The 14,706-nt window shown below is 42.5% G+C and overlaps 1 protein-coding gene across 2 annotated transcripts in view; it reads left to right on the top strand.

The window, feature by feature from the left end:
- Window positions 1-14,706, top strand: part of creb5b (cAMP responsive element binding protein 5b) — a 39,641-nt gene that overhangs the window by 15,769 nt on the left and 9,166 nt on the right. For both annotated transcript variants that reach the window (XM_062422711.1, XM_062422712.1), the window contains exons 6-7: window positions 5,509-5,635; window positions 7,018-7,128. In XM_062422711.1, coding sequence (XP_062278695.1) covers window positions 5,509-5,635; window positions 7,018-7,128 — 238 coding nt within the window. The remainder of the gene's footprint in view (window positions 1-5,508; window positions 5,636-7,017; window positions 7,129-14,706) is intronic.

The raw sequence follows: 14,706 nt of genomic DNA, 5'->3' as shown, positions 1-14,706 counted from the left end.
GGACGAAATCTGGGGGTAGGCAGGCACAGGGTGGGGGGAGGGCGAAAAGCCAAGAGCATTACATCATTGCTGGAGCAGAGTCAGAAAGGGAAGGATATGAGTCAGTGGACTGACTGCACCCGGCCTGCACCTCTCTCTCTCGCTTTCTCTCTCGCTCTCGCTCTCCTCTTGGATGGCAGCCAAGCTCCTTGTGTTAAAGTCCCCCCAGTACTCGAGTTGGAGTTGGGACTGTGGGGATATGGACAGCAAAGCTTAGTGTATGTGCAGACTGCAGGATTTGTAGGTTAAGGCAAGCAAGTTTAGAGGGGCTTGAGTTGGTGTGTGGGCACCCTGCGGGGTACAGAAGAGAGTTATAGAGGATTAACAGGACAATGAACAGTTGTCAGACGTGCTCCATTGGGAAGAAATATAACGGTGTGAAGGGGGATAACTCTGAGAAATATACTATGGAACGAGAGATAAAAAGCAGAAGGAGGACTCAGGGATGGAAGAAGGTCTAACAGTGATGTCATGGTGGAGTGAAGGTGGGCGGGGGTTGGAGGGATGGTGGTTCTGGGGCGGGGATTGTGGAGGAGAGCTGGGCTGAGAGCAAGGCACTCAGTAATGTGAGAGTGCAGGGTCAGGACTGCAGAGTGTCTACCTGCTCTCCCCTGGGGCCCACAGCCCGGGCTATTATCAATCCCCTCAGTGGAGCCACAGCCTGTCATTATTCACTCACATGCATACAGACACACACATGTTCACACACAGCTCCAGAGCATTCACACACTGGCACAGAAAGCAGAAGTGTAAAAAGTGTTTTGTGAGGTGTTAATTAAAATGGTTTTATCATATATATGGAAATTAGAAATCCTGCATCACAAGCTTAAGCTGAAATGATACATTACAATGTATAAAGTATGTTGACACTTATGACTGCGGCTAACAATTATTTTGATTATTTGGTGTATAAACTATCAGGAAATTGTGGAAATATTCATCACACATTTGCAGAACACAATATGATTTAGTCAGATTTCTTGTTTTATCTGACCAACAGTTGAAAATCCAGATTGATTAAATTCACCATCATGAAATACAAACTGAAACTAAACCCTAACCCTACCCAAAAACTGCATTTTTACATAATAACTGAACTTATGGCTGATTTATTCTTGTATGCATAATAAACTATCTTTTCATCTACACAGTGAAAATGGATACAGTCACAATGTGTTATAACAACCTCCACCTTAGAAAAGTGGCATTATGCCAGCTATTTCTTGTCTTTATTTATCAGCACAGTCAGCATAAAGCTGAATTAATCCCCAGAGGAAGTGCTCTCAGATCTTACTATGTTTTTTTCCCCTTCTGCTGGACAAGCAGGTTGGGTTTTTGGTGTATGGGATTGGTGACAGACAATGTGTGTCCTCCCCCTGCACTGCTGCAAGTAAGCTTTGCTGACAGACAGACAGACACAGCAGTACAACCTGTCAAGGTTTCAAAGGAGCCTTTCTTCTTTACAAAGCAAAAGCCTGACCTGCTACGACCAGCGACCTGCTGTGTACCCACTTCTGTAAGGTTGACTGCCACAAGTGGATCTGTGTTAGTGAATTTCATTGTCTTATCTTGAATGAGGACAAGCATAAAGAAAAAGAGAGTTTATCTTTGTCCAAAGTGGCGAGTCATTAGGCTACAGTCTGATTTGGCTTTTCTAGTGAGAAAATCAGCATCTTTTGAGCTATTTAATGTATTTATTATTGTTTAATTCAAGAAAGATTAATGCAGCCTACATTCTCATTATTTTATGCATTACATGGTTACTCACAATCACTTACACAACCTATCATTTTAATTTTTCATTATTTTTGTCCGGGCAGTCTGCATTCAAAACCAAGTATATAACCATAACTCTTCTTCTATGGCTCAAGTGTGCCTTAAATCAGTGGATAGCGGGCGTGACGTCTTTGATGGTTTCACACCGACACAGTTGTAATTTTCTCGCCCTGAGCCCACGATGTCTAAATAGCAAATGTGCGTGAACCGGTTTGTGCGCACATGGGCGCGTTGGTCTCAAAATTAGATGTGGTTAGGTGCATTGGTAGTGCGTTGGTTTTTTATGTCCCTGGCGCATATTTCACTGTTATTTTAAGGGTGCATTATCAAGTTTTTATTATGCGGGTGCACAATGAGCGTACACTCTACCTGTTACACACACAGGGACAGGCAGGGGCACATAACATACAAAAACTAATAAATAAATAAATAAATAAAAGTAGCCTATTACATCAACATATTAAAAATACATGTCATATTGGTTAGTCATAATATTTATCAGATTTAATTAGTTGTAAAAATAACAGGTTAAATGAGAATGAGCCTTCTACTACTGTGTATGTTTGTTAGTGGGGGGGTCAGCACCTTGGAGAGTGCCACTGCGGACAGTCCTAACAACTGTATGATAGGTTAACATGATTAAAACAGGTTTTGAAGAATATTTAACAAATTTTTAAGTTGACACTGATCAGGTTTCCATACTTTCAACAATTAAAACCCTGCTGACTTTACATATTACTCCATGACTGAACAAAATGATTTTAAAGAAGACTAAAACTGTAATTAAAAGATAAATAAACGAAAACAAAGCGCCACAGCGTGTGTGATGTTCAGCTGCATGCACGGTGACCAGACGGGAGGAGAAGCAAAAATATGCAGCACAAAGTGAGTTGTTGGTGTTTTTGTGGAAAGTGGTATCTCAGAACCACGTCAGCTTCTGGAGGAAAGAGCTCCGCTGCCACTTTTTATCAAGAAGAAAAGCTTCTGAACATCTGTGGTTAAAACATCTGTACTGATAAGTTAATGAATGTGGGTGATTCTTACAGTGTCTGTAATCCATAGCTGTTTATACTGTAGGACTGATGTGTTGATAAATGTGCAGCCTCTGAGATGCTGGACAGAGCGCAGTGCCATTACGCACAGTCGCTTACTGTTCATTAAATCAGCTGATGACACCAGGCTGCTACAATATAACCACACACACCTCTACACTCATCAGACTGGTCGGTTATAACTCCATTTTCTTCCATTTTATGAATGACACATCAGGGTATCAGCTCATCAGCCAACTTTCTTTTTAGAAAAAGTAACTTGTGTTTTATTCTTGAAATGCATTTTATAGTATAGGGTTACATTCAGTGAAAAAGTATTACTGTATGGTTAGAGGCAAAAAAATGTCCCAGAAATCTCATTCTACATCTACAGTGCAAAAAACAACAACCATGCAGGCAGTCATCATACTGAACAAAAATCCAGCAAAAAAGTTTTTATCTACAAAATCAGCAGCATGTCACAGCCGCTGCCTTGTGACTGTTATTTCATCCTCTTGAACGCTGGCAGAGGGAAATGGTGTTGATGTAGAGCACAGCTATACTGCATACCTCATTGTACTTTCATGACTTTTCCCATGTGGAAATGTTTGGATTCGCTGTGTTGCTCAAATGTCATATGTGCAGTTAAATGAGTGTGATTGTGATAAATTGGGACGTTAGACAGAAATGACACACGGTGTGGATGGTAATGGTTCTGTGTGTGCGGAGCAATCTAAAATGTCTGGAGCGTAAATGCACATATTTAAGGTCTGGACAAATAAAGGTATTTATTCAGGTGGGGGAACATTTGCTCTGGTGCCCCCATTTGGCCATCACTCCTTCACCACTCACCATTACCGTAATCCAGGCTATGATGCGGTCAATTGATTATATTAACCCGTTGAGCACAGCTAACCTAAATGCTTCTTGTTTGCACTAATTTCTAAATGCTCAAGGAAATGGAGCTTTATTGACTGATGAGAGACAGCATTCATCCTGATGATACTGATAACTGGAGAATTATTGATCCTCCTGATACAGGGTTATTAAAGAATCATGTAGTGAATGCCGGCCATTTTTTAGGCTGCTGGAACTGAATAGTTATTATATGCATTTGGGTGTTGCAGTACCCACACAGCTGGAAATCTGTGTTCTTACAAGCAGGGATTTGGTGGCAGTTGTATAAATGATGTCACTGTGTGCAGATGGAGTGGTCTGGGTGTTTAGATGGCTGTAGCCCTGATCCAGCAACGGAGACAGGACTGCTGTCAATAGTTTAAGCACAGCCTGGGCCTCATCTGTACATGTGATTTATTGATGTGGCCGTGAGTGTGGATAGTTCTGTTTGTCCGCACACGCTTTTGTGGTCAACAAGGGAGATTTTCCCCACAGAGCTTCCATCGCTGCAGCAATTTCTAAATGCGATTTTCGTCATGCACATCTCATGTGGTTGTTATGACAAATATTATTCATTCATCATCACCATCATCATCATTCATCCATTGTACTGCATGAAGTGTGCGTGTTTAAAGTGCATCCAAAAACTCCCAAGATGCCTCAACCTTCAACTGCTGCACTAATGCAACAGCCACATACTCTGTTTTCCATTCTGACTTTGTAGCAGCAACAACAACATGTAGGAACAAAAAAGAAAGCATAAATGTGAAACGAATTAATGCGTGAAATTACTTAAGACACTAAAGCGTCCTCGTTACTTGGACATTAAACTGTATGTAATTTCATGTAGTGTTAGAAGTTTTGAAAACTCTTTGTCCATCACAAACTAGTTCTGGTATGATCATCACTACCCTTTTGTTCTTTTAAAACTCACAACATGATCTGTGATGGAATTGGCTGTTTTTCTTAACGAAAATTATAATCAGTAGCTCTTTGGTAACTTCAGTTTTTATCGTAAGTCATAAATGTTGCAAATATGAATTAAGCCATCAAGTCATTTAAGTACAATCATCCCTTTTCCCCCATATCTAACTTCTTTTTTTTTTTTTTTAATCTAGAGCTGTGTTGGTATGTTTGCTTAACCAAACTTCTGTTCAACAAAAATACAAATAAATAAATAAATAAATAAAATCCCCCATTTGACATTATCAGCAGTGTAAAAGTGCACATTGAATGGTTTGTAACACACTCTAATGTAAGAGTGTTTCTTCATGTTGCATAGACAGATAATTAGTGATCAAATTAATATAATACAATGCAGCTGTAATCATATAAACTATACCTATTGGATGATGAATATGACATATGAAGTGTGTATTGGGTATGTTCATGATAAGCAATTATTATATTATTATAGCAACAGAAGAAATTGATAGAAATCTGACTTTAAGTTAAGACTTCAGAATAAACTTTCAAGCATCAGTTTTAAACACCTTTAAACTGTTTTAAATTTGCCTGTCAGAGAGATTTATGACATGTGTAATCATAAACCATTAAATATCATGACAACTATGTTATCCTGTGTTATCAATCAGTCATTATATGTTTATTCACCAGTTATAGATGTATCATAGGAGAAATTATATGTAATTAGCACCATAGAGGTGGTAGTGGTAGTTTTGGTTTCATGTTGTCATATGACACAACAAAGAAAATTACTCTTATATGATTTATAACACAGTGTGTGTCTGTGTGTATGTCCCAGGCCTGTCCCTGGCTCGCTGTCCTCACTGCTGCACCTACGAAACAGACAGCGACAGCCTCTGCCAGCCTCCATGCCTGGAACTCTGCCAGACCCAACCATGCCTGGCTCCTCCGCTGTGCTGATGCCCGTGAGTACACAACAGAGCACAGAGTACACTCAATCACTGGTGCACTCGCACATGCTGGAGCAAAGTCACTCGCTCATACTCACACATGCAGTAAGTGATGACAGTGTACATTCAGTCTGCACACAAACTATGTAGGTTGTAGTTTGGGGGATGTGTTCTATCACTATAAAAATGACTTACTACAGTTAATGAAGGAAGTTCTCTCCTGTAGGAATGAAGGATTTTACCTCTGGGTTCAGAATATAGTCTTTATTGTAATGAAGCCAAAAAGATTTAAGGGACCCACATTGGGAAGCAGGGAATGATAACAACTCAGAGAAAGCTGCTCATATCAGGATTCTAATGATACAACATATGTTCTCATTGTAACACAAGACAGCCCGTGTTTATGGTATAAAAAAAAACCCTCCCATGTTTATTAAATTAAGAGCTAAGCCATTTTGGGGAAGATTGACGGTTCAGGAAAGGGGTGCAGGTTTGGGTGATATTTTTACACAAAACACACTTAGTGCAATTAAGGCTGTGTGTCAGGTTCTAGGTCTTTCCGATTCTCTGTGGACGGGGGTATGGGAGGTTGGGGTTTTTTGGAGGGGGGTCGTTCCCCACGGAGATCCCCACACCACCCAGAGTTCAGCAGCTGGGAGGCCACAGCAGCCCACATACACATGTGTATGCATGCAGACGCTCACACAAAGGTTTCTTCTTTCCTGCATATACTGCTCAGCAAACACTGCTCACATCATCACCCTGTGCAGGTGACCTCTCACCCCTGTCAGCTTACCCAGCTGATTTCCTCACATTCAGGTCTCTGCTGTGTTACATGACCACAATGAGCAGGGGCATTTCAGGGAAAGTGGTTACCACACACAAATGAAAACAGATATTGATGCATTCACACCTCCTTACACCTCCTCACAGCTAGTTAAACTTTAAGACATTAAGACATCCTGTATCAAGTGCGGCTGGGGTTTGATGTGTTAGTCCGACTGACACTCACAACACTATCATCAGAAACACACATACCCCTGTTGCACCGGCTTCCTGTGTTAAGTCCCTCTGTGCTGGCTTCCTGTTTTGGGTCAGCTCCAGTTATAATCACATAGAGCTGTGCACAGGGCAGCCTGTCATGTGAAATCAGGCTCTCATGCTCTCTCATCTCATCCCCCATAGCTCACTGTGCAGGACGATGAATCTCACACGTTTTGCTTTTTTAGAAAGCAGTGATAACTTTTCATCAAGACTTGAAAATCTCCAATAATAGGATACACAATGTCTAAATAGTCAGTATGTATTGACTCATCTTGTGTGAAAAAGCTTTGTGGTATAGGACAATATGTCTATTCGTATGAATATAACTGTTCCCTTTGTGTTGTAATCTTCAGATGGAGAGACAGATGTCCATGGGCTCCAATATGATGGGTATGCAAGGTCCCACCCACAGCAGCTCCTGTTCTTCCACTCACATTCCCTCCATGCACTCAGAGGCCAAACTGGTGAGTATATGTATGCATTCACATGGATACATACATATACATTTATGCGCATGCATACACAAGTGCACACGCTCACAAGCTCAAAGTTTTGCAGCTCTCTTTTCCACTGGGCTCTGCCAGCAAAGCTATACTCTTAGGTCTGTGTGGATTTCATCATTTGGTGCGTAATCAAAGCTGTGTCTGAACCTGCCAGTGCAGCATTGGAGACTCTGGCTAGAATAAAGGGCCCTTTATGTGGTTGTAACTCGGCTGCCCACCGACTGCCTGATGTATATCTTAATGTAGAGAACATGTTCTGTAGGTCTTACAACTTGTTAGCACTAGTTTAACACAGCAGGGAAAAAATCAAATGACCTCATCCTTCACAAAGCAGGCAGTTAGAGCAGCGGGAATGAGCCGAAGCTGAAAGTGGAGAGAGACAGAATGGATACAGATTTTGAGAGTTAAGGAAGTGTAGAGGATTATTGAAAAAACAAAAAACTGAAGAGAAAGAGACCTTCCACTCACTCCAGCTTTGCATACTTGTACTGCTGTGATACTAATGCCATGGGCCGACTGTATAAATCTGATTAATGACAAATGGACAAACAGTTACACGCTAGGTGATATGAATTGATTAATACTGTAGCAACATGACCATCATCCAACCATTGTTTTCAAAATAAATAACTCTGAAAATGGAAAGAAATGCGCCACAGAAAAAAGAGCAAACTGTGTCATGACTTGGAAATCAAAAAAATCACAAACCGTAATGAAAAGCATTTGCTGCTCTTCGTGTTTGGAAAGGTTCACTGATAGCTGAGTTTGCTGGAGAGAAACATCTTGTGGAGGGAGGGAGAGAGAGAGGGAGAGAGATAGAGAGAGAGAGAGAGAGAGAGAGAGAGCGAGAGAGAGAGAGGAGGCAGCAGAGGTCATTAGAAGAGTTATTGCTCTGATAGAGGAGAGCGGGAGCATTCCCAGGGCATTTAATTCTCCCTCTTCCTCCTGCTCTCTCAAGATTGATCGTCTTTGTAGTCTTTTGAATCTCTTCAACTGTTCCTATGGTAACACGCTGGGGTAACACAATATTAGTGTATTAGGCTTATCTCTCCTCTGGTCGTTGTCCAGACACATCTTACTCTTTTTTCCCCTTCTCCTATCTATGTAATTGAATTGTAAATGCTCTGTTAGGCCTCCCATAAACATATGCAGTCATTAAATGGCTACAGGCCCCTCAACCATGCAACTTTCTGGTCAGTTGGCCATTCAGACACGAGGCACGGCAACCAAATGTGGATCAATTGAGATTCTGCTCCCTGATGTCTGAACGTGACTGATGGAATTCCACGATTGTGGACAGAAAGTGAGAGACTAATTGTGTTATCAGGGTGCAATCTCCAGCGTGGGTTTCATAAGCATAGACGTGGTCTCTAATGTCTGTAATATCCGCGCCCGGGCCAGGTCGATAAATACGGCCTTGCTATCGGATAACTGGGCCATGATCAGGCCCATGTGTCCCCTGCGACGTTCTCAATCCGGCTCTAATCGCATTACCCCAACCATGTTGACTTTCCGCCAATGGGAAATCTCCGCACTGTAACCCCACACCCCCGAGGCACGGACCTGGATGCACTCTTTCTGCTCAACGTTTACATTGTGAGAGTGGAGAAGGGAATTGAGTGGGACTTTGATAGACATGAAGGAAATAGATAGACAGACAGAGTGAGTGGGGAGTTGAAAAGTGAGAGACAGTATTGATATTCTGAGACACCAAACAGCGAACAAGAGCAAGAAATTGGAAGAGTTCTTTGTGAGTGACTTAAAAGGGCTTTTGCTTGGCCTAGTTTCCTGTACCTCTCTGCATGTGTGCATGCATACATGTGTGTGCTTGTGATTGTTTGATATTTTGTGGTAACTAGAGGCCATGGTACCAGGATTACCCTCCCCTGCCAGAGAAAGCATACTGTGGGTCCAGAGCCTGGGCTAATGAAGGCTAATTGATTTTGTGGTGGGCCAGAGCAGCATGGAGGCCTGTCTCTGGTGTAAATAGTTAATGAGCCAAAGGACTGCTGTGGCCCCTTTGGGACTCATATCTCGCTCTAAGCTCTCTGTTTGTGCTCTGTGGGCCGAAGACTGTATCTCTGCATCAGTGCTAGTCTTTGTTCTCTTTTATCTCATGTTTTCTACTTAAGCGCCATCGTTTAAGTGGTCCAGCAAAGCCCGATGGTGTAATAACTGACTTTTATTTTTTCCTTCAGTGCTTTTAGTTGGTTGGGAGTGTTGCTGAGATTGGAGATTTTTATTAGTTTTGGTTCAACCTTTTTTTCTTTTTTCTTGTGAAGCACTGGGTGCTCATGGTGCCGGGTGTGGTTGTGTTCTGTTCTGTTGTGGTCTGGGGAATAGAATGGTGCGTGTTGTGCGCTTGAGGTTGTGGGACAGTTGACCCTCGCAGCGTGGAGGAAACGCTGCAGAGAGGAGGCCAAGTTCCACAGTGCGCCGGCCAAGGCATTACGTCACTGCTCAGAGCCAGTTCTCCACAGGGCCTCACGAACAGTTGCACACACACACACACACACACACACACACACACACACACACACACACACACACACACACACACACACACACACACACACACACACACACACACACACACCGTCTGCTCAGATTCTGTGTCATTTGCACGATGTCTCATAGTTAAACAGACACACATACTCATGCAGACAGTCAGGTACTTCAAAACACAAGTACGACGTAAACACATGCACTGAACATATGCGTATGTGGAGATGCATATATTATATAAACACACTCACATGTGCATCCACGCACTGTATTCTTCTCCAAAAACTCTCCTGCTCAGATGGTTTGATATATTTGTTTGTATGATGAAAGATATTCACTATCATTTCTCTTCTGTTACAAGCTCTTATCAAGCTGGCTCTAAATAACATCTGCGAGTGCCAACTGTGGGACATGACTCAGCTCATGTCACTGGGAGCCTTTTCAAAGTGGTGGACTTCGGCATTGTTTTTGTGTCCCTTTTAAATGAGCTCCATGCTTTCCACATCCCGCTTGCCTGCTAATTTCAGACAGCAGGGTCTTGAAATGGTTTGGTGCTGGTGTATGAAAATGTGTTATTTATTATCTCCCCATTATCTATTGTTTACATTGTAACTAAGGACAATAAATTTGTCACTAAGCATTGGGCTAGGTGCTGAGTTTTTTATGAGGTAAACAATACTATATGTTCCTTCATTGCAGCTCTCTTGGCTGTGGAGCTGGCACTAGATGGGTGGATGACATAATTCCTGGCATGTTCTAAATGTACTCCTTTTTACTTGAGGAGGGGAAAAAAACGGTGCGTCTCTTAAAGAAACATTTCATAGTACACATGAGGGCCAATAATCAAAGTGTTTCTAGCACACTAATGCAGCTTTTTACATTTCATTCACACTACCAGTTCTAATGTTTCAGTATAGTTAAAGAATTGCAGCAGGCATTTGGGTTAATAGGCTTAAAGATCGCTAAAGATTAAGTTTTTCCCTAAATAGCAAGCAAGTGAAAAATTAAAAAGTTACATAGGTATTCTGCTCAGAAATGCCAAGAACAGAACATGTGAAACAGCCACAGATGTGTCACTTTTTAACTCTGCTACGTAATGATTGATTGAGCGATTAGCACAGTGTGGAGTCATTTGTAAGCAGTTTAACCATTAGAGTACATGGTAACCCTATTATGTGTTCCATTCATTTTCTACCACCATAGTAGGGGAGTACCTCTGGCTAAACGTCTTGTTGTGAGGAGGAGGAGCAGCAGCACACACAATAGGAGTCTAACTCCAGGTTTTGTAAGCAACATCTGTATGAATGGTGGCATTGTCAGGGTATGATGTCATTGGAGAAGGACGGTGAGCTAAGAGCACAGCTGAATCTGTAGGCTGCTTCACTGAGCTCTGCAGTATGTGTATGTGTGCTCTATATGTTGGTGTGTGTGCGTGTGTGCTTATGGTTGTGTGTACAAATGGCTCACTTTCATTGCACTGGCACCCTCTCTGGCAATCATTGTCCTTGGAGTCAAAACACATCTGTGGACTAAGTGGCCTAAAACAAACCATGAAGTTGGAGTTTGCAGATAGTTTTTGATACTGATCTGTTATGTACATATGTGTGGTTAGTTAAGTAAACATGTGGATATGGAAGTGTGATAAACAACAGTCAAACAGGGACACAGGACACAAGACACATGGCAATATACACTGCAGCACAGTAGAGAGAGTGGTCAATGTCAGTGACTTGGATTGCAAAGAAACTTTATCAGATGCTAAACATATGATTTTCTCCTTTGCTGTGGAGGTGAGTGGATTCAGCAGAGTGGAGTTCAGGACTAAGGAGCTGCTGGGGATCAATGTGTCTCTGCCAGTTTATCAGTGTTGGACAGAGACCAGCGAGGGGCCCCTCTCTCACTGCTTCCACTGTGTTACTAAAGTGTTTGGTTTGTCTGAGCTGGAGACACATACTGTTTAAAGTAATAGTCAAAGATAAATAGACATGCTGTGTTGTCTTTAAGATGATGCACCACTCATTTGACAGGCTTGTTTGTTTCAATAATGAACAATGTGGTCAACCACAAGTTCAGTTGCTGAATACAAAACTGGGGTTTGCATCTGCTCAATCATGGAATAACATCAGACCCTGTATTGAGGTATATACAGTTGTGAGATTACAGCATTTTTCAGAGTTGAGAGTCAACCTTACAGAAAGTGAAAGCAATGTGATATAGTTTATGAGATGTATTTTCCTTTCTACATTATTTAGTTGCTATTTGATACATCATTTTACACTCCGTGATCATGTTTATGTAAATCTGGATGAACAGAATTTATGGATGGGAAGTAATAACTAACCTATAATCCTGAAGTCCTAAAGTAACAAAATAGTAATCATGTTGTTAATATAAAAAGTCATGTTCACTATTTTCAGATTAGCCAGTTCTCTGACACACTGTGTATACTAGCACACATTTATATTTAAGTAGTTGCATGTGTGTGTGCATGTATGCATAAGCCTCTGTGTGTGATTGCGTGGATGGGGTTATGGACGAGGGTGGCAGTTGTGGCACAGAACATCGCATCTGTTTGTCTTTGGATGAATGTTTGTTGTTTTAGCTGTGCTGATGGGAGGTGTATGTGAAGGCCATTTGGTCATGGTTCAGGGCCTGTGAATGGGACAGGGCTCCGGCAGAGCCAAGCTTGGGTAAACCAGCTGCCATCACCACTGCGGGCCAGACTGGGCTGGTCCAGTGACCATGAGCCCCCCTGGAGCCTGAGCTTTGAATGAGATACTCACCAGACTCCAAAAAAACCACTCACACATTGGAGGGGTGATTTGATAAAGATTGTTGGGTCAGAGATTTTCAGTCTGATAAAGTTCAGTCAATATTGACCAGTTAGGTCACTCTCAGATCTCCCGAATGGTCAAGTTTGTCCTTACTAGTTGAACCCACTTCTATTTTCTTTTCTTCTTTTTTTTCCCCCCAGCATGGCGATCAAAATTAATAGACTTCCTCTTTTTATACTTCTCCTTCTCGTTTAAAGCAAAATAAATTGCTTCTCAGTCATTTTGACATGTTGTAGCATACGAGGAATCTCGTGCCTGTGGGTGTTTCAACAATGTGGTAGCTTAATCCAAATGTTTATCAGCATAGTTTTAATATATTTGATACTAGAAATGCAAGTATGTATGACATAACATACTCTGAATGAACAAAAGAGCTTTTTATCATAAGTACACAGGCTACAATTTACATATTTGCAGTGAGTGGCATGGAAGTTAAGAGTCCCGTGCCAGCCAAAAATAACACAAGCATTAGACACGTGTTATTTTTTAGTCTTTTAAATTATTTTTGAAGTGGTCAGATTTCAAGTTACTTTTATTACCACCATGATGCCTTACTTGCCTGTTGCCACGTTATTTAAAGACAAAAAACTGACAGACGTCAGTGTCTATTATTATGCATTCTGTTTTGGTCTGTCTTTCTCTGACATTGTTATTCTTAGGCATTCTCTGTATTCAGGATTGTGGCAGTGGGTGTAGTGATAACCATGTAGGCTGTACTGGAGCAGGGCTTTACAAGAGAGGGAACAGTGGGGATATACAGACTGGAGTCAGAGGCCCATCCATTAACTTGACAGGGTGGAGAAGCTGCCAAGAGTATGAGCGCATGCTTTGGAGCATGCTCTCTCAGTGGGCGTGTGTCTCGCTGCGCCCATACCGCCGGTTCCTCCGAGCACCACCAGAGCGCCTGGCCCTGGCAGAACAGCCAGTCTATGTTCATCTCCCCGTCTGCGTCTGGAACCACAGGGAGGCTCTGTTCGGGCCCAGCTCTGATCAGCTTGGCCCAGAACCCGAGAGAGGAGAGAGGGGGCGACATTACAGCCCAGCGCTCCCATCAGACTGTCTGCCTCGTTGTTCCCTGAGGAAATCAGTTTAACAGTCCCCAGCTCTTGGCAAGCAGAGGGAGAGGGGGTGGAGGAACAGGGTAGGCGTGTGTGAGAGAGAGTGGAGTGGGGGGGGGGGGCTGTTACTGCCTCTCTGGGCGAGAGGGAAATCTAATAAAATTGAACTAATGGGGGTTTGGAGTTTTAGGGGACAGAGAGTGGGTTTTGCAGGCAGGCACTGGTGGGTAGTGGTGGAGATGAGGAGGATGGAATTAGATCCTCTGAGTGCTTGGCACAGCACTCAGCAGAGCCAAACTCCTGCTTTCAACTGCAGATGGTGAACCCATGTCGGGTTTAGAGTGTGAGTTAGAGGGCCGAGGCTCACAAAAAATATTGCCAGGAAAGTTACAGCTATGATATATTATGCAATTAGAAATACTGTTCACATACACATGATCGCTGAACTTGCTGCCGTACTGGTATAGTGTTAACAAAAGGCTGACAGAGACAGACGGAGGCTTTAATGCTTCACTTTGGACTTTAATGTGAAGTGGAAGATCTCCATTTAAAACTGTGATCTTTTTGCACTTAAACTATGACTCCACAGACTGGTTAAATCTTTCTAACCTGCTTTAAGGCGCCAGAGGGCCACAGGTCCCCTGATAGTACACTGCTCCACTTTTAAGGGGAATAAAAGTGCTCACCCTGACCTCACAGGGTTTGATTTACCCATCCTGAGGCAGGCGTGGTCTCTTCCCTTTGTACCTGCTCCATGCTCTTGCTTTCTCCTCCCAGGGTTAATAGATATGAAGTCATCTAGCGAGAAGAAACCTGAGTGTGTTCTCAGGATGTGCCCAGAGCACTCACAGGGACATCACTCAAAGCCTCCCTGTGGCAGAGAGGAACCAGCCATTAATAAATATCATTAATGGGTGATCACCTGGTCTCCCTGAAACCACATAAATGGCCTTAAAAAAGGAGTGGAAGTCGAGAGGTCAGGGGGCAAAGGTCTGGGAGGAGATAGCTCCCCTCTGGGCAAACGATGGCTGAATCAGGGATGGTGTTTTAACAATGGAAAATCAATAGGGTTACTACTTTCAGTACACTGTCAGAATGCATGAAATGTAGTGTCAAATGCATGTGATTACAGATATACAGGC

This window comes from Scomber scombrus, chromosome 7, assembly GCF_963691925.1.
Source record: "Scomber scombrus chromosome 7, fScoSco1.1, whole genome shotgun sequence".
Classification (NCBI taxonomy): Eukaryota; Metazoa; Chordata; class Actinopteri; order Scombriformes; family Scombridae; genus Scomber; species Scomber scombrus.
Note: the sequence above shows the minus strand (reverse complement) of the source record. Positions and strands in the feature narration are given on the sequence as shown.